Source organism: Bactrocera tryoni, chromosome 2, assembly GCF_016617805.1.
Source record: "Bactrocera tryoni isolate S06 chromosome 2, CSIRO_BtryS06_freeze2, whole genome shotgun sequence".
In the NCBI taxonomy this organism is placed as follows: Eukaryota; Metazoa; Arthropoda; class Insecta; order Diptera; family Tephritidae; genus Bactrocera; species Bactrocera tryoni.
The window spans coordinates 53,541,578-53,567,035 of record NC_052500.1 but is presented as its reverse complement, the minus strand read 5'-3'; the positions used below and the strand labels follow the sequence as shown (position 1 = coordinate 53,567,035).

Genomic DNA, 25,458 nt, shown 5'->3' with positions numbered 1-25,458 from the left:
TTCGTTTTACTTTCACAAAAGTTTATATTTGATTGCTGTCCAGCTGGTTTGATACTCTGGCAAGCCAAAGAACGTGGTTGTGTTGTGTGGATATGTGGCGTGGGTGAGGAAACTCTGTCTGTTAGCAATTTGGTGCGAATTCTAAACTTCGATGACTCTGTAGAAAATGAAGTTTATTCCAAAAAGTACTTTCATTTCACAGTAGGTCTCTCCTAATGCTACATTTGTGATATAATTATATACAGGGTGTTTATACAGTAGCTCTTAATTAAAACTACAACGAATCTGTAGTAACCTTCACAGCTATATTTCATATAAAATGAAAGGGTATGAAAAGGTATTTATTTTATAACGGTCCGATTTGAATAATTGAATCAGTGATTGTAATGTTGTTATTCAAACAAAAATAATAAAAAAAAGTTATGAAACAAGGACTTTATTTTGATCGATCAAGCGTAACTTTATCCTATAGTGACCCGATATCGACGATTTCACTTTTTTAAGTGGACATTGCGAGGTCTTGTTATAAAACTCGACAAAATATTAAAATATTGAGTTCTTGTTCTTGCTGGTTTGTCGAAATTTCCGAACTGGGTTCCAAAATCGTAACTGTCACTCTGAATCAATTCCCCTCAATGTTCATCATGAATCAGTAGAAATCTCGGTAGCTCACGTTTAAACTCAACCCAATACTGTAAGGGTACATCCAAAGATGAATTTGAAAAGTTTGATAGTTCAACTTGCATCCCACAATGGTACTCAATTCAAGGGTATTAACTGCCTCATCATTACTGACGAGATTTCAATTCAATTATTTTTTACATTTAAAAAAAAGACATGTTGGTTCTTACTGGTCTTGATACAACTTCAGTAGCATTTCCTAAATTATAAAGGGCGATCTATTACGCGGTTTCCTACTTTTTTTAAAGAAAAAAATTAGAAACTTCAAATTTAATGGTAACTGACGAATGACACGAGAGACGTTTTTCTCCAAGACCTGAATCGAAGCCGGATTGTCTGCATAGCGACCCAAAACGCGCAATAACGATCGCCATTAACGGTTACGTTTTCTCCGCAATCGTTTTTGAAGAAATATGGACCGATGATTCCACCGATGCCCAAACCACCCAAACCGTTTTTTTTCCTGTATGAAATGGAAGCTCTGAAATAATATCGTCAGATTGCTCTTCGTCCCAAATGCGGCAATTTTGCTTGTTTACATACCCATTGAGCCAGAAATGAGCCTCTTCGCTTAACAAAATTGGACTCGAAAACATCGGATCTTCTTGGAACTTTTCAAGAGAGTATAAGGCGAAGCGATGTCATTTGGGAAGGTCGTGCGGCTTCAGTTTTTGTACAAGCTGTATTTTGTACCCTTTCAATTTAAGGTCTTGAAGTAAAATACGTCAAACCGTATACGTCAGTCCGTGTTGTTGCGAACGGCGATGAACATATTCTTCGCCTACACTCTCAACTACGGCTGCTACGTATATTTTCTTCACTGCTGCGGGACGTGGTCTACTCGGTCGAATACATAATGAATGCTGGGTCTCAATATGAGTTGTGGTGTTGCGAATAGTATGCTCAGTGGATAGATTATGTTGCTCATAAGTTGAGTGAAGTGCGCAAAATACATTCTTTTCAGTACGTGAATTTTTGTAATTAAGTTGAACGATTTGTAAACGGTGTTCTGGTGTAAGTCTTTCCAAGATGAAATGCCAAATAATACTGAGAAAAAGTATCATAACAACGTGATCTGTCAAAAAAGGCTGTTGGAAAAAGTACCTCTACTTGCATCACTCTTTATAACAAATACTATGAGGGTATGCAATAAAAACTACCTTCTTCCATCCCTTAAAAGTTAATTATCCGGGAAGCTACGAGGTGTGTTCAAAAAATATCATGAATTTTGTGTGTTTTCAAAAATTATTTATTTATTCATGAATATCTATTTTGTCCCCTTCAAAGTAAACCCCATGAGATATTATACACTTGTGCCAACGGTTTTTCCAATCTTCGAAGCACTTCAAAAAATCATTTTTTTATCTTCTTCAGCATCTCCTTCGATGCCGTCTTTATCTCGTCAAGAGAAGCGTAACGTCGTCCTTTCATGGGCCTCTTCAGTTTAGGGAACAAAAAAAGTCACAGGGGGCCAGATCTGGGGAATACGGTGGCTGCGGCATCATTAGTGTATTGTTTTTGGCCAAAAAGTCGCGCACAAGCAACGATGTGTGAGCAGGGGCGTTATTGTGGTGCAAAAGCCAATTTTCGTTCTTCCACAAATCCGGGAATTTCTGGCGGATTGCTTCGCGCAAATTGCGCATAACTTGCAGGTAATATTCCTTATTGACCGTTCTTCCCTGTGGCAAGAATCGAAGAAAACTGTCAGCAAAACTTTCGCGATACTTTTTGAACACACCTCGTATGTTACCATGTAACTTCAGAGGTACTAATTCCATAGCTCTTAGTGTCGTATATTCATATCCATACAACAGACACAAATCGATACAATTACATTACATAGAAATAGATTGTGGATTTGGAAGTAAAAAATATACGGAATAGACCTCAGAAAATTCTTTGTTTGCTGTGATAGGTTATAATAAACAAGCGTAAGATTCAGTCAACATTGGAAACAGCTGATAAGGTACCAATGCTTTAGAGGAGGTTACTGGAAGCATCATATCAAACAAAATTATGGCACTTTTATTTTAAATAAATTCTCAAAATATATAACTCAGATCAATTCCTGTTCAGTTATGTGCTATTCGACAGATTTTTATTGTTTTTCCAAATATATATTTTGGTTTTCAATCTTCTCTAGTCTAATACTCATCTGTGATCACTTCGATTATGTTCCGAGTTAAGTATGCCTGGAGTGAGGAATTATCTTATAAGAGAGATTTTTTATCGATTACATCCTTAGTGCATGGTCTTCCCGTCTAAAGATTTAAAAGAGTTCATATGTTTTAATAACTAATAACTAAGTAAGCTTCGAGTAAAAATAAAAAGAACAATCTGAAAAATAATGTGTCTCCAGACCCCTGTGTAGTTATACAAATAAATAAAGTAGATATATAAATGTATGTATACCCCTTCCGGCCTTTTATTTACACATACTCGACACATTGCTGGGTTAATGTGCTGAGCTCAGCTTAGTAAATAAGAGCAGGGCCTATATTTTACGAACATACATAGATTTAGCTCATAATAGATATGTATATACTACTATATGTATCTGGGGACACTCAAAGTATGGGCTGCATGTAAAGTCTGAATTAACACGCCGGCCACACATTGTGCATTTTACATATTGTTGTCTCTGCCTTTGTCTTCACATTGTTGGCTAACAATGTTGTTTGCACTTTTGTCAGACGGAAGCATCAGTTGCATTCGCCACTATTGTGACATGCATTTGGACTTGTGTCCAATGCTAGGACGTAACTCACTTGGTATTTATGCATTATGCATCCACTTAAATTAAATATGTGTATTTATGTAAATAGAGTTGCGGATATATGTATGTATATGTAAATATTAACAAATTTAGTAAAGTTGGCATTTTATTCTCGATCAACTTTAGGCGAAATTCCTCAAGCATACAGAGCCCCAAAGTAAAGGGTGACCAGTTATCTATAACAGTGTCCAACTGTAATACAGCAGTGGCGGAACGGGATTACATATTTTGTTTAGCTAACTAATAAAACACTTTGAAGATATTCGAGGCAAATATTTGAAGCTCTGCAAACGGATTAACTGCACTTATATAACGCTATTATCAATAATTAAAAAATTAAAATTTATCACCACACATAAGAGGATATGTGTGAAAAAATGTGATAATGACAACTATCAGAAGAAAACAGCCCAGGTCAGTGGAAACACTTCCGTAGATACAGTCTCGATTAAAATGACTAGGCAAATTTTACGTCGAGATTTTAAATTGAAAGCGTACAAAATACATCCTGTGCAAGAACCAAAGCCGCTCGATCTTCCTAAGTGGCATCGGGTCGCTCTATGTGCTCTTGAAAAGTTCCAAGAAGATCCGATGTTTTCGAGTCAAATTTTGTTGAGCGAAGAGGCCTATTTCTGGCTCAATGGGTATGTATACAAGCAAACTTGTCGCATTTCGAACGAAGAGCAACCTAAAGAGATTCAAGATATGCTATTTCATCCAGAAAAAAGAACGGTTTGGTGTGGTTTTTGGACCGGTGGAATCGTCGGTCCATATTTCTTCAAAAATGATGTCAGTGAAAACGTAACCAGCAATGGCCACCGTTATCGCACCATGATAACCGACTATTTGATGCCTGAAATTGAAGGACATTATCTGGCCACGGTTTCAACAGAATGGCTCCACATCTCACGCATCTCACTGGTGAGAATGTCACTGCCCGCCGTTATCGCGCCATGATAACCGACTATTAGATGCCTGAAATTAAACCTTGTGGATTTATTGAAAGAACACTTCGGTAGGCAGATATTCCTGTGGGGAGATATAAAGTTTAAGATTTCACAGACAATCCCGCTTCAATTGAGGCTTTGGAGCAAAAAATCACGCGTGTCGTTCGGCAGTTACCAGCCGAAATGCTCGAACGTACCTAAGAAAATTGGACTCAACGGATAAACCATCTGAGACGTAGCCGCGGCCAACATTTCCAAGAGATAATCTTCAAAACATAAAGCCTAAAGAACGTTCTTTTCTATGTACACCGCCAGTAAAGTCGGTTTAGACTCTCTACCATATGCATATTTAATTGTAGTTTGTTTGAGGTTCCTTTTCTGCAATTATCGTCTTTTGACAATTTAAATAATAATTGACAAATAAACCTCTTTACCCTTTCCATTTTCCCTATGGTCTAACTTCGGCTTCAGGTCTGAAATACCGCTACGAATAATAACATAGGTTGACTAAATAAAAAAACTGCTTTGAATCGTGTTTTCTAGCTACTTAATGAGGTCTTTGGCCCATTTTTAGAATCATCAGAAAGAAAGATTTTCAACAAATATAATGCCCCACTTTTTTAAGAAGCCTGAGATTTCAACACGAAATATTTTGAGTAAAAATTAAGGTTTTTCTTCGTTTTAAAGTCGACATAAGATTACCTACTTAATACTATTAATTTAAAACAGTTCCTTTGGGACATAAGAAGATACGTTTACTCTAAATTTCGTAAAAAAAAACATTTTGTACGATTTAAAAACTAAAAGCCTAATAACTTTAATATTTGAATTTTCCACATAAATTTTTAGGTTGCGTGAAAAATGTGTTAACAAAGAGTTTTAAATCTTTTCATTGCTAACAACATTTAACAGTTTTCTATAAGACTCGTAGTGTTGCCGGAGTTCACCGCTTATACCGTTTTTACCCCTTAAGAATTGAAGGGCATACCCCTTCCTCTTTCAGAGCTCAGATTGCCCATAATTTATTTTTCACTTCATTTTTGATAAATTATTTTATACTTCGTTTCAAGTGGGTTTAAATCTACTGTGCATTTCTCTCACTTTTAAACATTTCAAAGTTAAATCATATTTTAATATTCTAAGTTAAGTTGTTATAACAAGTAGAGAATTCCAGTCTTGATTAACAAATACGCTTGAAAGATATTTCACTACAAAAATCGGTATATAGAACATACTGACACACGTCCTTGAAATTTTCTAATCTAAAAATAAGCTAAGATATTTTCTACATAATTGTTAATATCCCTATATCTGTTCTATCATTAGTCTATCCACTTGGTAGAAAGTATTTCACTCCGGCGCAACACAGAATTCTGCAAGGATTGATTACCACATTTCATTCACATGTTGCACGTGTCACCCCGGTTTCATAAACGGCCATAAGTATTTGCATAGCAAACCGGAGCATTTTCATCTGAATTCATTTGCTGCGCAGTCACAGAAATGCCAGCTGAAATATAAATTTTTACTAGCTTGCTGCAGATCCGTCGAAAAATACCAGAAAGTAACAAACGAAATGCTCATCAAAAAGTTTTTAGCAAAAAAATTAAGCGAACAATGTTGAAAACCAAGTTGTTGGGTGAACATGCAGAATGAAAGCAGAGCATCTTTTATTTAATATAATATAATCATATAATATTCACATATAAATACATACAACAATTTAATGCTAAAAGCATACGCTTGTCCCCACTTGTCCAGTGAGACAGTAAAGGACGTCACCAAACAGTTTGTCCTTCAACTGATATGCATAAATACATACAAACATATGTCTGACAAAGAGTAGTTATATAAGTATGTGTTGTAAAACTTCGAGTCGAAGACTTTCTTAATAAATACTCTGCGAGAAAATATTTCCGCAATGCTACTTTGTAGTTTAAAATTTTGAGACTCTTCTTCTTCTTTACTGGTGTAGACACCGCTTACGCGATTATAGCCGAGTTAACAACAGCGTGCCAGTCGTTTCTTCTTTTCGCTACGTGAGGCCCATTAGATATTCCAAGCGAAGCCAGGTCCTTCTCTACCTGGTCCTTCTAACGGAGTGGAGGTCTTCGTCTTCTTCCGCTTCCCCCGGCGGGTACTGCGTTGTATACTTTCAGAGCTGGAGTGTTTTCGTCCATTGGGACAACATGACCTAGCCAAGCGTAGCCGGTGTCTTTTAATTAGCTGAACTATGTCAATGTCCCCGTATATCTCATACAGATCATCGTTCCATCGAATGCGTTATTCGCCGTGGCCAACGCACAAAGGACCATAAATCTTTCGCAAAACTTTTCTCTCGAAAACTCGCAACGTCGACGTATCAGTTGTTGTCATCGTCCAAGCCTCTGCACCATATAGCAGGACGGGAATTATGAGTGACTTATAGAGTTTGGTTTTTGTTCGTCGAGAGAGAACTTCACTTCTCAATTGCCTACTCAGTCCGTAGTAGCACCTGTTGGCGAGAGTAATCTTGGATTTCCAAGGAGACATTGTTGATAGTGTTTACACTGGTTCCAAGATAGACGAAATTATCTTTGACTTCAAAGTTATGAATGTCAGCAGTAACGTGAGCGTTAAATATCGAGTGCGACGACTGTTTGTTTGATGACAGGAGATATTTCGCCTTGCCCTCGTTCACTGCTACATTTGCTTCGTTTCCATGTCCAGTCTGGAGAAAGCAGAACTAACGGCGCGAGTGTCGAGGCCGATGATACCTCGTTTGATATGGAACGGCACGGAGAGGTCCTTCCCGATCCTGACGAAGCTTTTGGCGTTGCTCAAAGTATTAGAGCGTATTAGTTTTGCGGGGATACCAAATTCAGACATCGCGGCATATAGACAGATCCTTTTCGTGCTGTCAAAAGCAGCTTTGAAATCGACGAAAAGGTGGTGTGTGTCGATTGTCTTCTCACGGGTCTTTTCCGAGATTTGGCGCGTGGTGAATATCTGGTCGGTTGTTGATTTCCAAGTCTAAAGCCGCACTGATAAGGTCCAATAAGTTTGTTGACTGTGGGCTTTAATCTTTCACACAATACGCTCAATAAAACCTTATATGTCTCTCCCTTTTTGTGGATTGGGCAGAGCACACTTAAATTCCAATCATTGGGTATGCTATCATCCGACCATATTTTACAAAGAAGCTGATTATCAGTTCTTCGCCGCCGTATTGTTTCTTCAGACGGGTAACTGCTATTCGAACTTCTTCATGGTCGGGCAATGGAACGTCTGCTCCATCGTCGTCGATTGGGGAATCGGGTTCGCCTTCTCCTGGCGTTATGCATTCACTGCCGTTCAGCAGGTTGTAGAAGTGTTCCCTCCATAATTTTAGTATGCTCTGGGCATCGGTTACTAAATCACCTCCTTGGGTTTTACAGGAGGATGCTCCGATTTTGAAACTTTGTGTTAGTTGCCGCATTTTTTAGTAGAATTTTCCAGCATTACCCCTGTCGGCCAGCTCGTCAAGGCGCATTTCGGCCTCTCTCTTTTTTGTCTGCAAATGCGTCTCGCTTTCCTCTTCAACTCTGTTATATCCCACAGTAGTCCAATATCAGCAAATCCAACATATGAAAAAGAAAGGAAGAAAAGAACGTGCGTAAAATTTCAGATCGATATCTCTAAAAATTAAGGAACTCGTTCACGTATAATCAGACAAACAAACAAAATATCATGACTAATGTTACTTTGCTGCTTGAAGCAAAAGACTCGGAGCACCTTAGGTGTTGGTACACTGGCAATAGCGGGTAGATCGAACTTCTTCTTTTAAGTAATAGGGAACTAAGCAACGTTATAGGGTTCATCTATCTCTGCGACCCCACCTTCAAAAGCATGCTCAAATAGAATCTACAGACAGTTGAGCATGCACGGATGAAAACATGCCCTAGACACCAATTCGAATATTGAATAACTATTAAATTATATCACTATATAAATAATCTCCGTCATTGACCTTTGCAAGTTTCAATATATATTATATATAATTGATTCCATATTACCCTAATAAAAGGCTATCAATTCGAGGATAGTATTCAACAGCAGGCTAAACTCTGCTATGTGTCGCCAATAATTTGGGTTGAAATATAAAGAAAGCCTATTTCAAAAATAAACAAGTTCTTTCAATTTTAAGGGTCTGGGCCATCCCTGGTAATATTCGATCTGACAATAATATTAGCATGTGTAGGTAGGTGATGTAACATTAGCTGTACTTTAAGGGATTGAAATTGTTTAATCCAAGAAGATTAGGGACAATTAGGGATGATTTACTCATCAAAATCATGCCGCCTTGATAACGTATTTTTTTAGAGGCTGTAAGCGATCAGTAGAACAATGATTGTAGTTACAATACTTACATACTCTTTTGGCTTTCGAGACAACCGGAAATTGTTTGAAACAGTCTCTCCTTTAAAGTGATATGTATGGACGTGTACAATGTGAGCACTTACTGTTACCTGCATAAAATTGCATTTGTCGCTTTGCTCTGATGGTACTGTTAAATCAAAAGCAGATATATATACATATGTCTACATATCACAATATGTCTTATTTAGATTGTCAGTAAACATAAATCTGCTGAAAGGATAATATTTTATGCACAGTGATATATGGCAGGAATCCTGTTGCTGACAGGAAAGTAATAAATATTTGTTAAATTACTTAAAGGTATAAACAAAGAGTATCAGAAAAACTAAATTTGAGAGCATCGGTTAAATTGTGTAACTGAAATAATTTCTTCTTTTGAGTAGCTGATTTTAAACAATAAGCAACTAATTTACTAACTAACATTTCCAATGCACCTCTTTTACAAACTCTTATTTACATAATACCAATACTACAAGTAGAGGAGACCCGGTCAAAAGCTAACAGCCTGTCATTGTACAGTCAGATCGGTTGCTCGCTGCATTCATTAAAATTATTCGGAGAATATTTTTTGCCGCTACAGCTACAATAACGAATACTGTATATTTTCGTAGGGCATAACCCAGCTAGCTTTGTTGGTATAGCTCTTCATTCCAACCAAGGCCACAACACCGCATTGTCTATGCTTAGGCACAATTATATAACTATCAAATTTCTCCAAGACAGTCACACATAATATTACACAGACCTTATCTCTTTTAGGTGGGTCATTCAGTTTTCTTAGAAATAGATGTTGGTTTCTCTAAGCTTTCTAGACAAAATTGTCTTTTTTTCTGACATAAAGTTTTTTTATTACATTGATCACAATTCTCAGGTTTGGATGAGATTTTCATAACAATTTATAATCAATTAATCAGACAGTAAAATAAGTGGTATTTTTTAAGTTAAATGAAGCAATTGGGTATTGAGTCTTTAACCTCGTCTAAACTATAGGGTTTGTATGGAAAGTAATAGGACAGCGTCGATATAAAAAAAATGTATTGTACCAATCGGTACAATTCTTTAAAAACTTCCAAAATAAGCTCCTCCTGCTTCGACGCAAAGCTGTGTTCCGTGAAGGCGTCACGGAAGGCATTATTCGGAATAGCCTTGAGAGCCGAGGTGCATGCTGCTTGGATCCCCCTTTTTGCCTCAAAATGTTTGCCTTTCATCGGCCTTTTTTTGGTAAGAAAACAAAAAATAATCCGGGGGGCCACATCTGGACTATAGAGCGGCAGCGGAAGCGTTGGAAGCCGGCCTTGGTTAGGTAGCTGTTCACAAGAAAGGCGATGTGAGGCGAGCGTTTGATGTCAAAAAATACAATGGCCATTACGGTCTTCATCAGTGACCTCTTCCCGGCCCTCCAAAAAAGACTGGATCTAGGTAAGCCTGCTTGATCATATCAAACGTCTCTATCGCGGATTTACCGAGCTTCACACAAAATTTAATGGCGTACTTCTGCTCTAATGAAAGCTGCATTTTCGGCTTGCACCACTCACAGAAACCCGTCGCGCGAAAATGTTTGTCCTGACTCTCCAGGGGCTCGAAGACAACTGACCAGCCGCTCGTTCGCTAGCTAGGAACGCCCTCTACCGAAGTACATTCGTGGCGGAATAAAATCAGTCCTATCAGTGGCGTAGCTACAACTTCGGGCGCCCGGGGCCAAGGATGTTCTGCCGCCCCCCTTTATCTACCTACCTACAAGTTTCATGAGGTGGTTCGAACAAAAGTGATTTTTTACAAAATATCTTCGATATTAAGTATATAAAATTTAGGAACTACAAGCCACGCAAATTCTGAAGTTTACAAGACATCTACGTCCTACTTTTATTAAAGAGAGCGAAGAAAAACGACTTCTACAACTCTTTATCTTTTATAATAAATTTTGTAAATAAAATGTTGAAGTATTTTTCTGAATATTAAACAACAGCGAGCGGGACGACGGCACAATGGCATATGAAATAATGCTGTTAGAAGTATCCTCACATTCTAACTGAGCAATTCCTTAATTACTCTATTGTAAAGTAAATTGAGATCAGTTAGTTGTTCATTAAGGACTAACTGGGCGGCTACACTCATGGCCACGCAAAGCTTACCACTATACTTAAATTTTTGTTAGGTTTGTTTGGCTCGTTTGGGGTTTTCTTCAATAAAATAAATAATAATAAGGTAAATTGAAATAATTTGTGATTGAATTGCTGAAATTTTCCACATTGCTAATCAATAGTCAACTTAGATAACTTTTTCGAAGAAAAGTTAGGATTTTCCTGTGAAGTCCATATGACCATCGCTGTGTACTCGGCTGCAGTTTGTAAACAAGGTGAAATCTGCCATTTTTACCATGGGAAAACTAACGAGTTTGCTTGAAATTTTGTGTTTCCAATAGAATAATGGTTATGGAGTCGTTAAATTGTTTTGGATAATCTTCTTTATCACGAATACACGTATTTGAGCGACAAAAAGCATTCAGAGAAGAACGTTAAATTATCACTACCTCTGTTAATGACGATAACATTGTTTTTTGCGAAATGACGTAGAGTGAAAGTCGTACTAGAGATTTTGGACAACGTAGCTGAGAACCCTAATCCAATCGGACTAAAATTGGTTGTTTCATTTGTCTTCAGTACTTGGTAGGTATAAGACTTTGGTTTTTGGCTTTTAATCAAGTGTATTTAGAATTAAGATTAACCTAAAGCTTTAATTGCATATTATTTTCCATATGTGAAGGAAAAAAAATCCAATGTTTCGATGATAAGTTTGGTAGTTTTGGATCAGATTTGGTAGTCAATTTGGTACCCAAGAATTTTCTCAAGTAGTAACACTACCCTACATTCATTAAAAGCATCTTGATGACGAGACTTGGGTTTTTGAATATGGTGTCAAAACGGTTCAAAACTTCAGCGAATGACGCTCCAAAAATTAACCGAAACCGTAAAAACAATAATTCGTTTAAGGCACTGAGGTCATCCCAACCGAGACTTTAAAACAAGTGAATGGTATGTTTGTAATGGCTCAGAAGCCAATATCGAAAGCCATATTAAATTTGTGTATTACTTGGGTAGTCCATGTCAAACTTCATCAGATGGCATTATAATTGTAATTTTCTTAAATTTCTATATAAACTTTTAAGTTATTGCAACTGAATAAAGAATGGATGTTTACTATTAAGAGTTTAGGGGTATATGTTTGTATATATTTATTTCCCATTCATCCAAATCATTATTAACGTTTTCACTTTTGAAGTCAATGTCTGCAGTTTCTGGATCCATCTACATATATTAAAATGTACATATGTATATACAAATCCCACACATGTCAACTCTTAAATGAACAAAATCCAAGCAAGATGTAAACATAATACAGACAATTCGTACGGCCAACCCGTTTGTGCCAACCAAATTAATCGGGGTACATTAAAAATAGGCAACAAAGTTGCCACAGTAAAAGTGAAACTGTAACGAATACCGAACGTTGCACTCAAGTATACTGGAAACAAAATATACAAACATATATATCCAACATACTTGTATACTTATGTATATCCCTGCAGTTGATTTTGTAAAAGACTGCCAGCGAGGCTAAGCGCTTTAATCCGCCTTATTTATAGCATAGAATTATCCTATACGAGTGGAGGGAGGCAAGCAGCCGCAAACTGGCTAAAGAGCAGCTGCAGCGACAGATAGGTTAAGTCAGACGTGTCCTTGCCAGAGACAGATGTTAAAATAGCAAATACTCAATAAAAATGGGTAAACAACAATAAAAAAGGGCAAATACTCTTTTCAGTAAAATCGTTAGACACACTTAGTGGTGGTGATGGGAGGAAATGGAAAGCTATTTAGATTCCAAATAATAACAAAACATCATTTATTCGTACAGAGTAGATAAAAATAGAAAAGTATCTAAATATATACCAATAAACAAGTATATTTGAACGATAAATGTATTCAGTGTCAGCTGAACTGGTGTTAAAGTCATGAGTAAAAATCATCCCTGTGGTCACTGTTATACCATTTGTAACGGTATGCTAAAGTGACCGTATTGACAATACGACAAGCGACATTTAATCGTGTTCTCTGAAGTTTGTTTATGTCGCCTGTTTGCTCTACGATAATCGAATGACGAATGAGTTAACAAAATGGCTGACTTCAAGAGTGATGGTGATAAAAAACATGCTCTTGGGTTAGGCATGCCTAAATTAAGGTCACGTACAAGTTATAAAAGTGTCAATATTTTAGCATATTTATTGACTGTCTCATTATAAAAAGCTTATATATTCATTCGGATCGTTGGAGAATCGGATCCTTTTCATTTACTTTACTTTATTTACTTCATTAAATGTAAAAATGCATTTTTTGGAAATTTTATAAAGGGTCGAACCGTACTTAACTTTCCAGTTAATTAATATGCACCCTGGTTTTTCACGCTTCAATAGCGATTCAAAATTTTTAAAAGTTCGATATTTCAAACATCCATATGAGCATAAGTTTTTAACTTCGAGCACATTCCATATTTCAGAGAAAATTGTTTGACTTTTCATGAGACCATCTAGTATGTTTATCCGGGAGAATATGAAATCATAATTTAACTCACTGAAACTGCATTTTGACTCAGACCTAGATATCAGTGTAATACAACTTAAATACTCGTAAATGCATGAAATCTCTTCAACTATGATATCGAGATCGCCAGTAATGAATAGAATAATTAAAGCATTTCTGAATTATCTACCCTAAAGAACTTTTGCTAGGTCTTCGCCTTGTGGTCGTAATGACATATTGTTCACAAACATTTGACCGTATTTAAACGACTAAAGGTTTAAATGGGAAGATTAAGGTTATGGACATATTCAACGAAAGAGTCATCTGTGTAAAGTGAGTTTACTGGTTCCAAAGTAGTAACGAATTCATAGTTTCAATCAAATGTTGAGCTTTCACGTGGCTTTCCAGTCATGATTTAAATAGAGAAGACTCCTAACTTCATCAACAAACTTACAGTTTTCAACTTTAAGTCCCGTTCTGGAGTTAAACGAATGTGGTCTATGTGAATTGCAGAAACCCACACTGTTAGTGCGATATACAGTTGAAATAACCCTATCATGTTCAATATAACTTCTCTGGTTTCACATACTATGATCTAAAGTACATTGAATGATACTTTCTGCATACATTCAAAGAACTTTTAAAGGCACCTTAAAAAGAGTTGAAAACCTGCATTAGAATGTCCCTTCGCCATGTTTTATCTCTTTTACACCATTCTTATACCCTGAACATGGTATAAGACGAGTCGATTTAGTCATATCCATCTGTCTATTTATGTATACGCAAACTAGTCCCTAAGATTTAGAGACATCGATCTGGAATTTTGCACACAACCTTTCCTTCCCAAAAACTTACTTATTTGTCAAAGTCGCTGACGTTAAACGAATAGAGCATGTATGGTAGCTGCTATTGATGCTGAAAGTCAAGTTCTTGTATAAAAACTTTTTTATTTGTGAAGGATATTATAGCATCCTTTTATTTGCGAAGGATATTATAGCATCGACGCAACCGAAATTAATGTTTTTTGTCAGTGCGTCTAGTGTTATCTCTAACCTAAAGACACTTAATTCAAGTACAATAAATTGTTTCGACAACTACAGCAATATACGTTTACAAATATTTATAAGTAATAAGTTCCACTTTATTCATTGTATACAATAAATACCACACCATATTACCATATTATATTTCAACATATAACTCTTACTAACTGTATCAACTAACCTTTAACTTTTCACAGTTCCACCGTCAATTAAGGCTGTCAATCAGCTGTTGGGCGCCCCCGTTGAACGTGAAGTCACACTTGAATGCATTGTCGAAGTGTATCCGAAACCGCTCAATGGCTGGTATCGCAACGAAGGTAATGTATATTGCACTTAAACTGAATGCACTGTGGCAGTGACGTCTCGCCTCGGCTCGTCCGACGCTCATGGCGTCCTGACTTCTCTGCAATAAAAACGTATCTACTTGTATTACTGTAGTAAAGTCAATGTAATTGATGTAATTGCCTGTCATTTCTCATGCAACTCAATGTCTTGTTCTTGTTCTATTTTCTCTCCCCCATTTTTTCTCGTTTTATCGTTTTATGCTACCATTCGGATAGGTAACTTAAAACTGCATAGTAGCAACAAGTACAACATATCGGAGGCCATGATTAACTTGTACACGTGGCATCTCAACCTGACAATACGTCATCTGACAAAGGCCGACTTTGGCGCCTACACTTGTTCCAGCGTCAATGCGTTGGGCAAAAGCGAAGCGCGGATACGGCTGCAAGGTATGTATGTGTGTACATTTTTAAATCACTAAGATTTGAAGCAGTGTTTGAATCATCTCATCAATCCCAGCAGGGAAAACAAAGAAGTCCCTTTCTAGTTATATTTAATTTAATTTAGAAGCTAAGTCAGCACAATTTTCCATTTTTAGTGGTACAATTTTATTGTTTTTATTTTAGAGAACTTACTATTTGTTTTCCTCTGTAAACCCTTCCTTCGGTATATTAAACTGCTTTCGATTGACAGATCCGTAGCTGTCAACCTAATAAGCTAGAAAGCATCTGACACACTATCTTCGACATTGAAATGGACGATGAGAGAGAGATTACGTTCACCCAATATCTCCAAAGGGAAAGTCATACGATATTTGTAATTCGCTATTATCCAACTCATTCTGTCCATTATCAAAGAACTATGTGCCGAACTGAATATCGAGGCACAAATCGTCTGACTAGCAGACTAGATGTAATATTCTTTAATTACCACAAAAAAAATCGTCCGAATTCTGTTTAAAGATGAGAAACCTCATTCTCGAAACCTGAAGAGTTATTTCTATTATAATACATATTCGCTTTTATGACTTGTGAGCCATATGGCGGACCTTAAAGCTCTGTGCAGTTCAACAAACTCATCCACAACAGCCTGTGAAATGGAATACACCCTTCCTAGGCATCATATCTGCCAAATTCTCTCAGCTGCAGTACGACCGATTCTAGGTTGTTAATTAAAATCTTTACCGGAATGATCTAACGTCCATAGCCAGCACAAGACCTAGTTACACAACCTATTTAAGAACTGTTACTTTGTGGAACCAAATCAACTTTTTAAATTTTATTCCATTTTCATATTAAAGCTCATATTAATGAGATTTCATAAAATTAATTGACATTTTCTAAACTGTCCCTAGGAGTATGTGAAATGTTGCACCGTATACGGGTTGCACGGGTTCCTCTTAGGCTACCACAAACTGGCTCACCACGGGTGTAATTTGAACGCATTTGTACGAGAAAGGCATATGCCTAGCGCATCTCTTTTCCTGCGGGAATCCTAAACACGAGCATCTGCTCCGCGCATAGGTGGGAAGTTGTGAGTTTGAGAGCTTAGATGGATGGATTGGATCGTTATACATTGCAATTGCTTTGCCGGCACTTTTTTTTACCAATATACCCAAATGCATATGTGTCGATGCGATGTATATTCATTTATATGCAAACATGTATGCGGCACAATAATGAAGGGTATCATATGAGCCAACCGACCAACTACAACACACCAAGCGTGCTCCTACTATCTTTTATGCTTTCTTTTGCCATTATATGAGCGCGATAAATCAATGGGGATTTTAGTGAATGGTGAACAGTGATGCGGTGCTAAGTGTATATATGTATGTATGTATGTAGGATGGGTGTGGGGTGAGGTGAAACAATATCTATGAAACGAACCGGCAGCCAGCCAATGAGTTTATGTCATTGTGTTGTCCCAGCTCTCACTACAACTCATAGATAAACCACTCAGAGCGACAGCTATGTGTGGCTGTAAGCCATGCAGCTCAGCGGTCCAATCCATTCAACGCTGCGGCCTTTGTTCCAAGCGGCATCAGCATCGGATCGAGATACACCTATCGCTCGAAATAGATAGATAAAGTGTACGTGTGTGTATGTGTGTGTCGCACGGATGTAATACATCCACAATGAAGTATGGCACAATTTGGTGAAAAGTTTCTTCTTCGACAGCCGTTCGACAATAGATCTACAGCCATATCCGCTGCCAGCCGGCAGCTGGTATAGCCTCAGCTTCAGCCTCATCTTCCGCTAGAAAACAATAGAAATTGCTACACACACATGCCATATGTATGTATATTCAAATAGTATATTAGTTTAATGTGTCTAATGCCCTAGGGATTTTCATTTCACTCGTCGATTGTCGATTGCCAGCAAATAGAAAACAAAAACAACAACGTTTAAACCAAGCCAAACAAAAACAAACAAAATCACAAAGCCAATTGCACACATATGCAAGTTGCGTACCCCTGCATTGGACCGACACAGCGGCAAACCAGCCAACATATGTACTCACACACACAAACACGTCCAAAGAGTGGTTTAAAAGACTTCTCCAACCGAAAATCGGTTTTACCGACAGCGCCGTTGTCTCTTTAGCTGTAATAAAATTTCATTTAAACGGATGAATGTGCGTCGATTCGATTTTATTGCCATTTCTCTCCATTCACTATGCGCCATGCGGGTGACAGAACTGTAAATTGAATTCATAGCTACTACGTGTTTGTGTGTGTGTCCGCGCTCCTTTGCCTTTTACTCTTTGGCCAACGTGGACTGTTGGCATTGTTCTGGCTTCTAAGCGCAGCTCATCGCTTGCATTTTTGTAGGTAGACTCTTGCATACGTACAAGTATGTGTATGTATGCGCGTGTTTGTGTGTGCGTGTGTTTTGAAGAAAAATTATTTTCTCTCCACCACGATTTAAGTGGGTAATGCAATGTGGAATTGTTAGTATTATAAAAGCTTTTGACTGCAATTCGTGAATTTATTGCATTATGACAGACAAAATGCGCCATTTCGTGCAGCATTTGCTCCGCTCTCTAGCAGCGGATGTTCTCAATGTCAAACGGTACATTAAATAGTTGCTAGCTTAGCTCAAGGATATGCATTTAATGTAGTAATTTGAAATTGCGCACAAAATATGCAGTGAAAAAGTAAATTAGGGCGAACTTTAAAAATCAAGTTTTTGAAAGACTCTGCGGCAGATCTTTTAGTTTTTGCGAAAGAACTTTAAAACTATTTTTTAAACTGCTGAAAACTAATTCGAGCAGGTATAAAGTAGCAAATGGTGGAGGTATTACATCTCATCGTTGTCCAAATAGTTGATAAAATAATAGACGGAGACCAAAAGGCAACTTACAAACGGTAGCGGCTAGAGGCAGATAAAGAGATATATGTAATTAAAGGATTCGGATGACAAAGCGAGTTGAAATCTGAGTAACTGCCTATCCGACCATGCAGGCTTGGTAAAAATTAAGTTATTTTGATTAAATTGTTTACTCGTCTTCCTTGGCAACATAAATAATAATTGAAAACCTATAATTTATCATGACTAATTTGCAGAACTGTAATTTTGTACACTTCTTACGCCAGTTTTAAAATAGGTAAATCGAATCATAACCCCGCCCACTCTTCATTTAACGGTTTTGTTAATACTAACTACTAAAATAAGATAAGTAAGACGTTAAAGACTTTAAACGTTACACGCGATGTAGTAAAAGAGGGCTTTATAGAAGCCATGTTCAAAACTGTAAGAGAAGCGTGGCACACTTCGACTAATTTCACCAAATCTCTATATAAGACCTAAATCGGACAAACACCACACCCACTTCCCATCTTAGACAACTTTACGTCAATAAAATAAAGGTGTTTATGTTTGAGAATCGACGATTAACAGTCCTCTGACTTACTGGCATCGGTAGAATATCGGAAAGATCAGAAAAGTGAAAGCACGATTGATTCCAAAATCACGCAACTTTTTCGAAAAACAGCGTCTGTGAAACAATGCTTTTCGAATACAATTATGTGAACGAAACGTATTATTACTATCGAAGAGTCTTGGATTTATGCTTATGACCCGGAAACAGACGATCAGTCGGCCGAATATCGGGCAAAGCCGAAAACACTACGTTAAAGCAAGTCAAAAATCTAGGTTGTATTGACAATTTTTTCGATTATCGAAAAATTCCCCGAACTCTTTCCTACCGGCTAAACTGTCAACAAGGAAAACTATTTAAGTGTTATGGATGTTTGCGCGAAGCTATTCGTAGAAAGAGACGGAAATTATGAAACATTTCATTCAAGACATTTAACGTGAATTGCTACGGGTATTAAGGGATATTCTGTAAATTTACTTTAACAAAAACAAAGTTGGCACAAGTGTATTGGACCCAAGGGCGACATTCATATATTGTATTTTGAAGAAAGAATTAAGAATTTTAAAATGATGATCAAAGTCTTACTATTTTTTGGTCATAATGGCACAAGTCAAGCAGTAATTAAAAATGTCAAAATTATACCAAAAATATTAATGCTCCCAGATACAAATGATATGGACCCCAGTAGCTATTACCGCAATTTTTCCGAATATGTTGGACAATGTGTGAAATATATAATAAAAATGGAGAGAATTCAATATGTCTGTTTGTCAAAAATCAGATAAATAAATCTTTTAGCCCCCATATACCTAGCAAAACTCCAACTCCCACATAAAGATTTTTATTATTCTAACCAAGCTTATGCCGAATATGTTGGCCAACGTGTGAGTTATTTATTTACAAAAATGTCAGAGGTTAATGTAACAAGACCAGACCTTTCTCTGCCCTCAATATACCCTGTATAATATTATCAGACTTTCCAGTTTACTTTAAATGTTTTATGTTGGTCAAAATGTGTTATTTTTTTTAAGAAATTAAGTGGACAAGATTTCCTAAAAATTATGTGGTCTAACTCATATCCCTAATATAATTCTCTGGTTGAAGATTTCCCTATCAAGTTAATATTCAATTTAGCCTCTTGGGTTGCTTTTGGTACTGCATATGTATGTAATACATAGAAGATTGTAAACTTTAGCCTTGATAGTTTCATTGATCTCAACCACTATTTTCTAAATTATCTCAGAAAACTTATGAGCTATGACAAAATGTTAGGTGACGAGGGAAAAGCTTCAGAGGAAGAAAACCATTTTTCTAAAGTTTTTTTGTCTCACACAAGTTTTTTACTATGCCTGATAACATTATAGGCGCGAAAAAGGCGTGGCAGCCGCGAAACAGCAAATTTCTCAATAACAATAATAATATGGACAGTTTCTGGTGGTCAGCGAAGATTTAGATACTTTATAATGCATGAATTTCGTTTTCGAGCCCTTGTAAGACAAAAGTCTAAGGAGATGCCTATAAAGTAACAGTAGATGTAGTCCTCGATTTTGTCCACAGACAATGTTCTTCTAGATGAGTGTAAACGCGTTTCGCACATAAAACTTTTGCAGCGGTAGTTTATTAAAATTAAGAAAGGTAAAGATAACAAGGTGGCTTCAACTTTTTAGCTCTAAAAAATTTCTAGAGCATTACACGAAAGATTCAGGTCTCAATTTACTACAGGTACATCACAGTTGTATTAGAGCTCTCACTGAACTCCATTGCTGCACTTAACGCTTTCAAAGACGAAGGGATCGGGCGATATCCTAAAGTATTAAACGATCACTTCTTATGAATTGAATAATTGGAGGAAGATAACATTTTATAGGTTTTTGCTGTATTCTATTCCGGAATTTCAGAACTTGCGCTGTACTGCTCTGTCAAAATCATGACAAACGAAAGAATTAAACAAAGCAAACTTACATTTTTTCATGTAAATTGAGAACAGCTAAAGTGACGGTATTAGAGTGCAGAGACATATTTTTAAAATATAAGGTCTACTAAAACAAATCATTATTTTTCCATCGAATTGAAGATTTAATTCAGCATAGTTAGAAGTATCCGAAGAACCTTTTTGTACGATAAGTTGTTGCAAATTTGAAGGTACCATTAAATTAAAATGCCATATCTCTAGAAATTCTCGTCCACATTGGACAAAAACTGGGACGGTCGATTTTCACAAGTCTCTATTAAGGTGAATTTTTCATCGAACTTATCTAATGGTAGGCCCAGGAATCTGTTTCGCCCAGGAATCCTGTAACGGTACAAAGTGGTACAATTTGACGCGTCTTAGTTGATGACTGACCGGTCGATAGTCTTGTATGTTGCCAACAATACTTATTTGTCCTATCCACAGAAGCTGCTGCTAAGAAATTTGAGAATTTTGTTGTGGCTCTGCTCTTTGGCAATAATCACTGGAAAGATCGTTTGTCCCGGTACGCCACGATTCGACCACGACGGGTTTGTTTGACGTTGTCGTAAATTACTTTTCATAAAAGGTCCGTTCACGAAATGTAGCGACTTTTCTGAAGATTTTCGCGTTAACTCATATGGCACCCATACATCGAGCTTCCTTTTGTCTCCACTTTCATTTCAACGGTTTTAAACGGCTTTCGAATAATATTTAGCTCCTGAGCAAACGAAACAATACTTATGTACATGACTGGCTTTCATTTTCACCTTTATCGAAGGTGCGAAACTGAGAAATATGGCGTACTTTTTATTTGCTAATATTCATTTTTGATGCATGGTCTCAAAACACTGAATCAAGCAATCACAAAACTGTTTGAGAATCTTTTCTAGTACAAGATCTTATCTTTCTAACACCATATAGTGTAACCAGATCGCACTTATATTATATATACATATTTACAGTTTATAAAACCATCCATTGGAAAAATAATTTATTGTTTTTACTAGATTTTTAACATTTACAAGGTGCGTTCCAAAGTAAACAAAACTTTTTGAATCTAGCGCCCCCTGGTGGCGCCATGTCGACTGGTGCGTTATAAATTGCTATCTTTATCGATTGTCCAGTGAAAATTTCATGACATTTCATTGATTGGAAGTGAAGTTATTGCGTTTTAAGTGTCAGTATGTTTGTGTTATCGGTACGGAAATGAGCTTCGAACAAAGAGCCAACATTAAATTTTGTTTTAAAATTGGTAAAACTTTTACCGAAACGTTTCAATTGATGAAATAAGTTTATGGCGGTGATTGCCTATCCCGTAGCAGAGTGCAAGAGTGGTTTTAAGGTTTTCAAAATGGTCGTGAGCACATAAGCGACGATCAACATGTGGGCTAATCAAAATCCGTGATCACCGGAAATTCCATTGAAACTGTGCGTGAATTCATCGAAAATCAGCCGAAATGATCATTGAAATTCATGGAAATGGAATTGAACATCTCCAAAACATCGATTTATCGCATTTTGACCAAACATTTGGGCTTACGAAAGGTGTGTGTACAAATTGATTGACGACCAACAATTGCTCAGAATCCAACATTCGATTTGACGCTTGCGACCGATTATTTGATAAAAAATCACATTTTAACCATTAACACTCCCCATATTCACCTGATATGGCGCGGTGCGACTTTTTCCTTTTCGGAAAAATGCATTTGTCATTGAAAGGAAGGCATTATGCAGGCGTAGAGGCCATTCAAAAGGCTTGCGCCGGCATACTGGCGAGTTCGACATGCTTTTGGACCGTGCAAAAAGCTGTATTGAAAAAGAAGGAGACTATTTTGAATAAAATAAATTGATTTTGCCGAAAAAAACCATTTGCTCTGTTTTTTGTTTAAGTCCTGTTTACTTTAGAACGCACGTAATATCAAAAATTCTTCCAAGTGTTATCACACCTTAATCATTTATCTTTCAAATTTAATTCAATTTCAATTTGGAGCGCTTAGATTTTAAGTTAAACCAACTTTAAACTGTCATCTGTATATGTGAGTGTTAGTACGTCTGTGTACTGTGAGTGCACATTGAAGTATGCAGCAACAACTTCTTAACAGCTCAACCGGAAATTTTCACATTTGTCAGTTGCTCAAATCGTTCTCCGTCAATTCATCGCCATCGCGCGCAAACACCCACGCACACTAATCCACACACAAATATGTACATATGGGTGCACGTAAAAATAATCTTCTTATTCCATATAATAATAATAGAATGCTGGTGACGGTGAAAATTTCCTCGGCTTGCGGTGATTTCGCTTCAAGCAATGCAACTGCAATCACCTGCAGCGGGGAGCCATGTCGTGCCAAGCTGCGGTGCGATTGCTTTTTAACCTGCCACCAACGCGCAGGAAATAACATTTCCACAAAATGACTGAAGCCGAAAAACCACATGACTCACAGAAATGCAATAAAACGACCGCAACCACTGAGGCAAACACGAAAGGCAGGAAGGAAGAAATAAGAACCATAGAAGTCAAGCTCACGGCTCACGGTTACCATTGTACTTACATATGTACCATAGCTACGCTGCGAGGCAATAAAACTGTCTGCCAATAATTGGGCGAACTGGCTTGAAATGCGAAATTATAGTTTGCGGTAAAGCGGGTTTTCCGAATAATTCTACGAAATATTGATGAAATTCATATTGAAGGAAAGAGTCTGCCTGCTGTGGTATGTTATTATATGCTTTACGCAAGCACCTTTTCCTTATAATGCACCGTCCTTTGAACCAAGGTAAAGCCTGCGCTAACGACGTTCGATTCCACAATTTCTCTGACAGTTCCATTAAACATTACACATAGGCAAATTTTTGGGCCCAGAAGCTCGGTTTTAATAAACTGCTCATGACTAAACAGCACCATGAAAGTGGAGTATGTATTATAGCCGAGTTAAAACCAGCGCGCCAGTCGTTTCTTCTTTTCAATACGTGGCGCCAATTGGATATTTCAAGCGAAATCTTTCTCTTCCTGGTCCATCCAACGGAGCGGAGGTTTTCTTTTCCTCTGATTCCCCAAGCGGGCACTGGGTTGAATACTTTCAGAGCAGGAGTGTTTTCGTACAATATGACCTAGCCAGCGAAGCTGCTGTCTTTTAATTCGCTGAACTATGTCAATGTCGTCGTATATCTCATTCAGATTATCGTTCCATCGAATGCGATATTCGCCGAGGACAACACGCAAAGGACCACAAATCTTTCGCAGAACCTTTCTCTCGAAAACTCGCAACGTCGACTCATGAGTTGTTGTCACCGTCCAAGCCTCTGCACCGTATTGCAGGACGGGAATAATGAATGACTTATAGAGTTTGGTTTTTGTTCGTCGAGAAGGGACTTCACTTATCAATTGCTTACTCAGTCCGAAGTAGCACCTGTTGGCAAGAGTTATCGTGCGTTGGATTTCCAGGCTGACATAGTTGGTGGTGTTTAAATTAGTTCCTAAACAGACGAAATCATCTACAACTTCAAAGCTATGACTGCCCACAGTGACATGAGAGCCAAGTCGCGAGTACGACGACTGTTTGTTTTATGACAGGAGATATTTCGTTTTGCCCTCGTTCACTGCCAGACTCATTTGCTTTGCTTCCTTGTCCAGTCTGGAGAAAGCAGAACTAACGGCGCGGGTGTTGAGGCCAATGATATCTATCAAATTTTGATAGCGTGGCGAGGGCAGCTCTCATAGCTGCGCTCCAATCGCTCATAGAAGGCATGTTTGGTCACATCGTTCGTTTCTTCCATCGGGGCGTGGCCTCAGATCAACGATGTGTTGAAGAACTTCGCTTTGATGCGGATTGTGGCACGAGGACATCAACCAGCTGGGCAGCGGCACCTTCCCAACATTCCAAGTGCATGCCCCCAAATCGTAGTCCTTATTTCGTTTGCCGTGGACGTAATGAAAAGGGGAGTCTCTCATCTGAGGCTGTCGTTTAGTTTTCATTGGTACTGTTTTTTACGTGGCGGGTCCCAAACCCTGCCCACAACCCTGTTGAGGGGATGTTTCGTCTTTTCACTTTAGCTCGTCTTCAAACAGAGGATAATTGGTAAAAGACCCGAAGTCGTGAGCTGCTTGAGCCATATGTTAGAGAATCGTTACTTGCCACTCACAAGTGAATGGCGATCAGAGGACTTTGCTCACTTGCGTGAACTTCTACAAATGACTCCATCCTCCAAGAACGTCCACTTTTAGGAAAAAGAAAATTTACTAATGGGACAAGTGTCAATATAAGGCTTTTTTCCCTGAGATCTCACCACAGAAGCTTGATTAACCAATATAGGCATAATACAGAAACGAAACGTTAGAACATTACTTTTGTGAATGCCTAGCCTGCCGTCAAGATAAAGTAGATGTACTACGCCCAAATGCAGCTTACTTCAAAGAACTATGCTTTCACTTTGATATCAGAAGCTGGAAATTGCAAATCTGTTGCGCCTGCTAAGAAGGGCACTCTTACCGCAATTTCAACGAATTGGTGCCCCGCTGCTCTAGCGTTGAATATACATATATAGTCAACAACCAAAATTTGTGCGGCTTGGAAATCCTTATGGCCCAAAGTGGAAGTCAAGAGGTCCTCTGATCTACATGCTCTGAGCAAGGTTCATCTCGTTACCAATGACGACGCAATTTGCTAAAACTGTATGGAAGAAGGCGAGATATAATCATGTAGACACTTTCATATCAGCTGTCCAGCTTTCGTCAGACTGAGTCGAAACCTCTCGGTGGACACCCTTTTGGCGAAACTGGCGAAGTTTCTTGGATTAATATTAACCGCCTTAACAAATTCATAGGAAATATCCGCGAAAGCGTTTCGTATGGTGGTCCATATTTAGGAGTTTTAGGAATCAACTTTGAAGTCTTATGCTTTGGAACCCCACCATA

At 37.7% G+C, this 25,458-nt stretch overlaps 1 protein-coding gene across 1 annotated transcript in view; it reads left to right on the top strand.

The window, feature by feature from the left end:
* LOC120768755 (lachesin) overlaps positions 1-25,458 on the top strand; it is a 78,720-nt gene that overhangs the window by 39,465 nt on the left and 13,797 nt on the right. The window contains exons 6-7 of the mRNA XM_040095527.1: positions 14,617-14,736; positions 14,980-15,153. Coding sequence (XP_039951461.1) covers positions 14,617-14,736; positions 14,980-15,153 — 294 coding nt within the window. The remainder of the gene's footprint in view (positions 1-14,616; positions 14,737-14,979; positions 15,154-25,458) is intronic.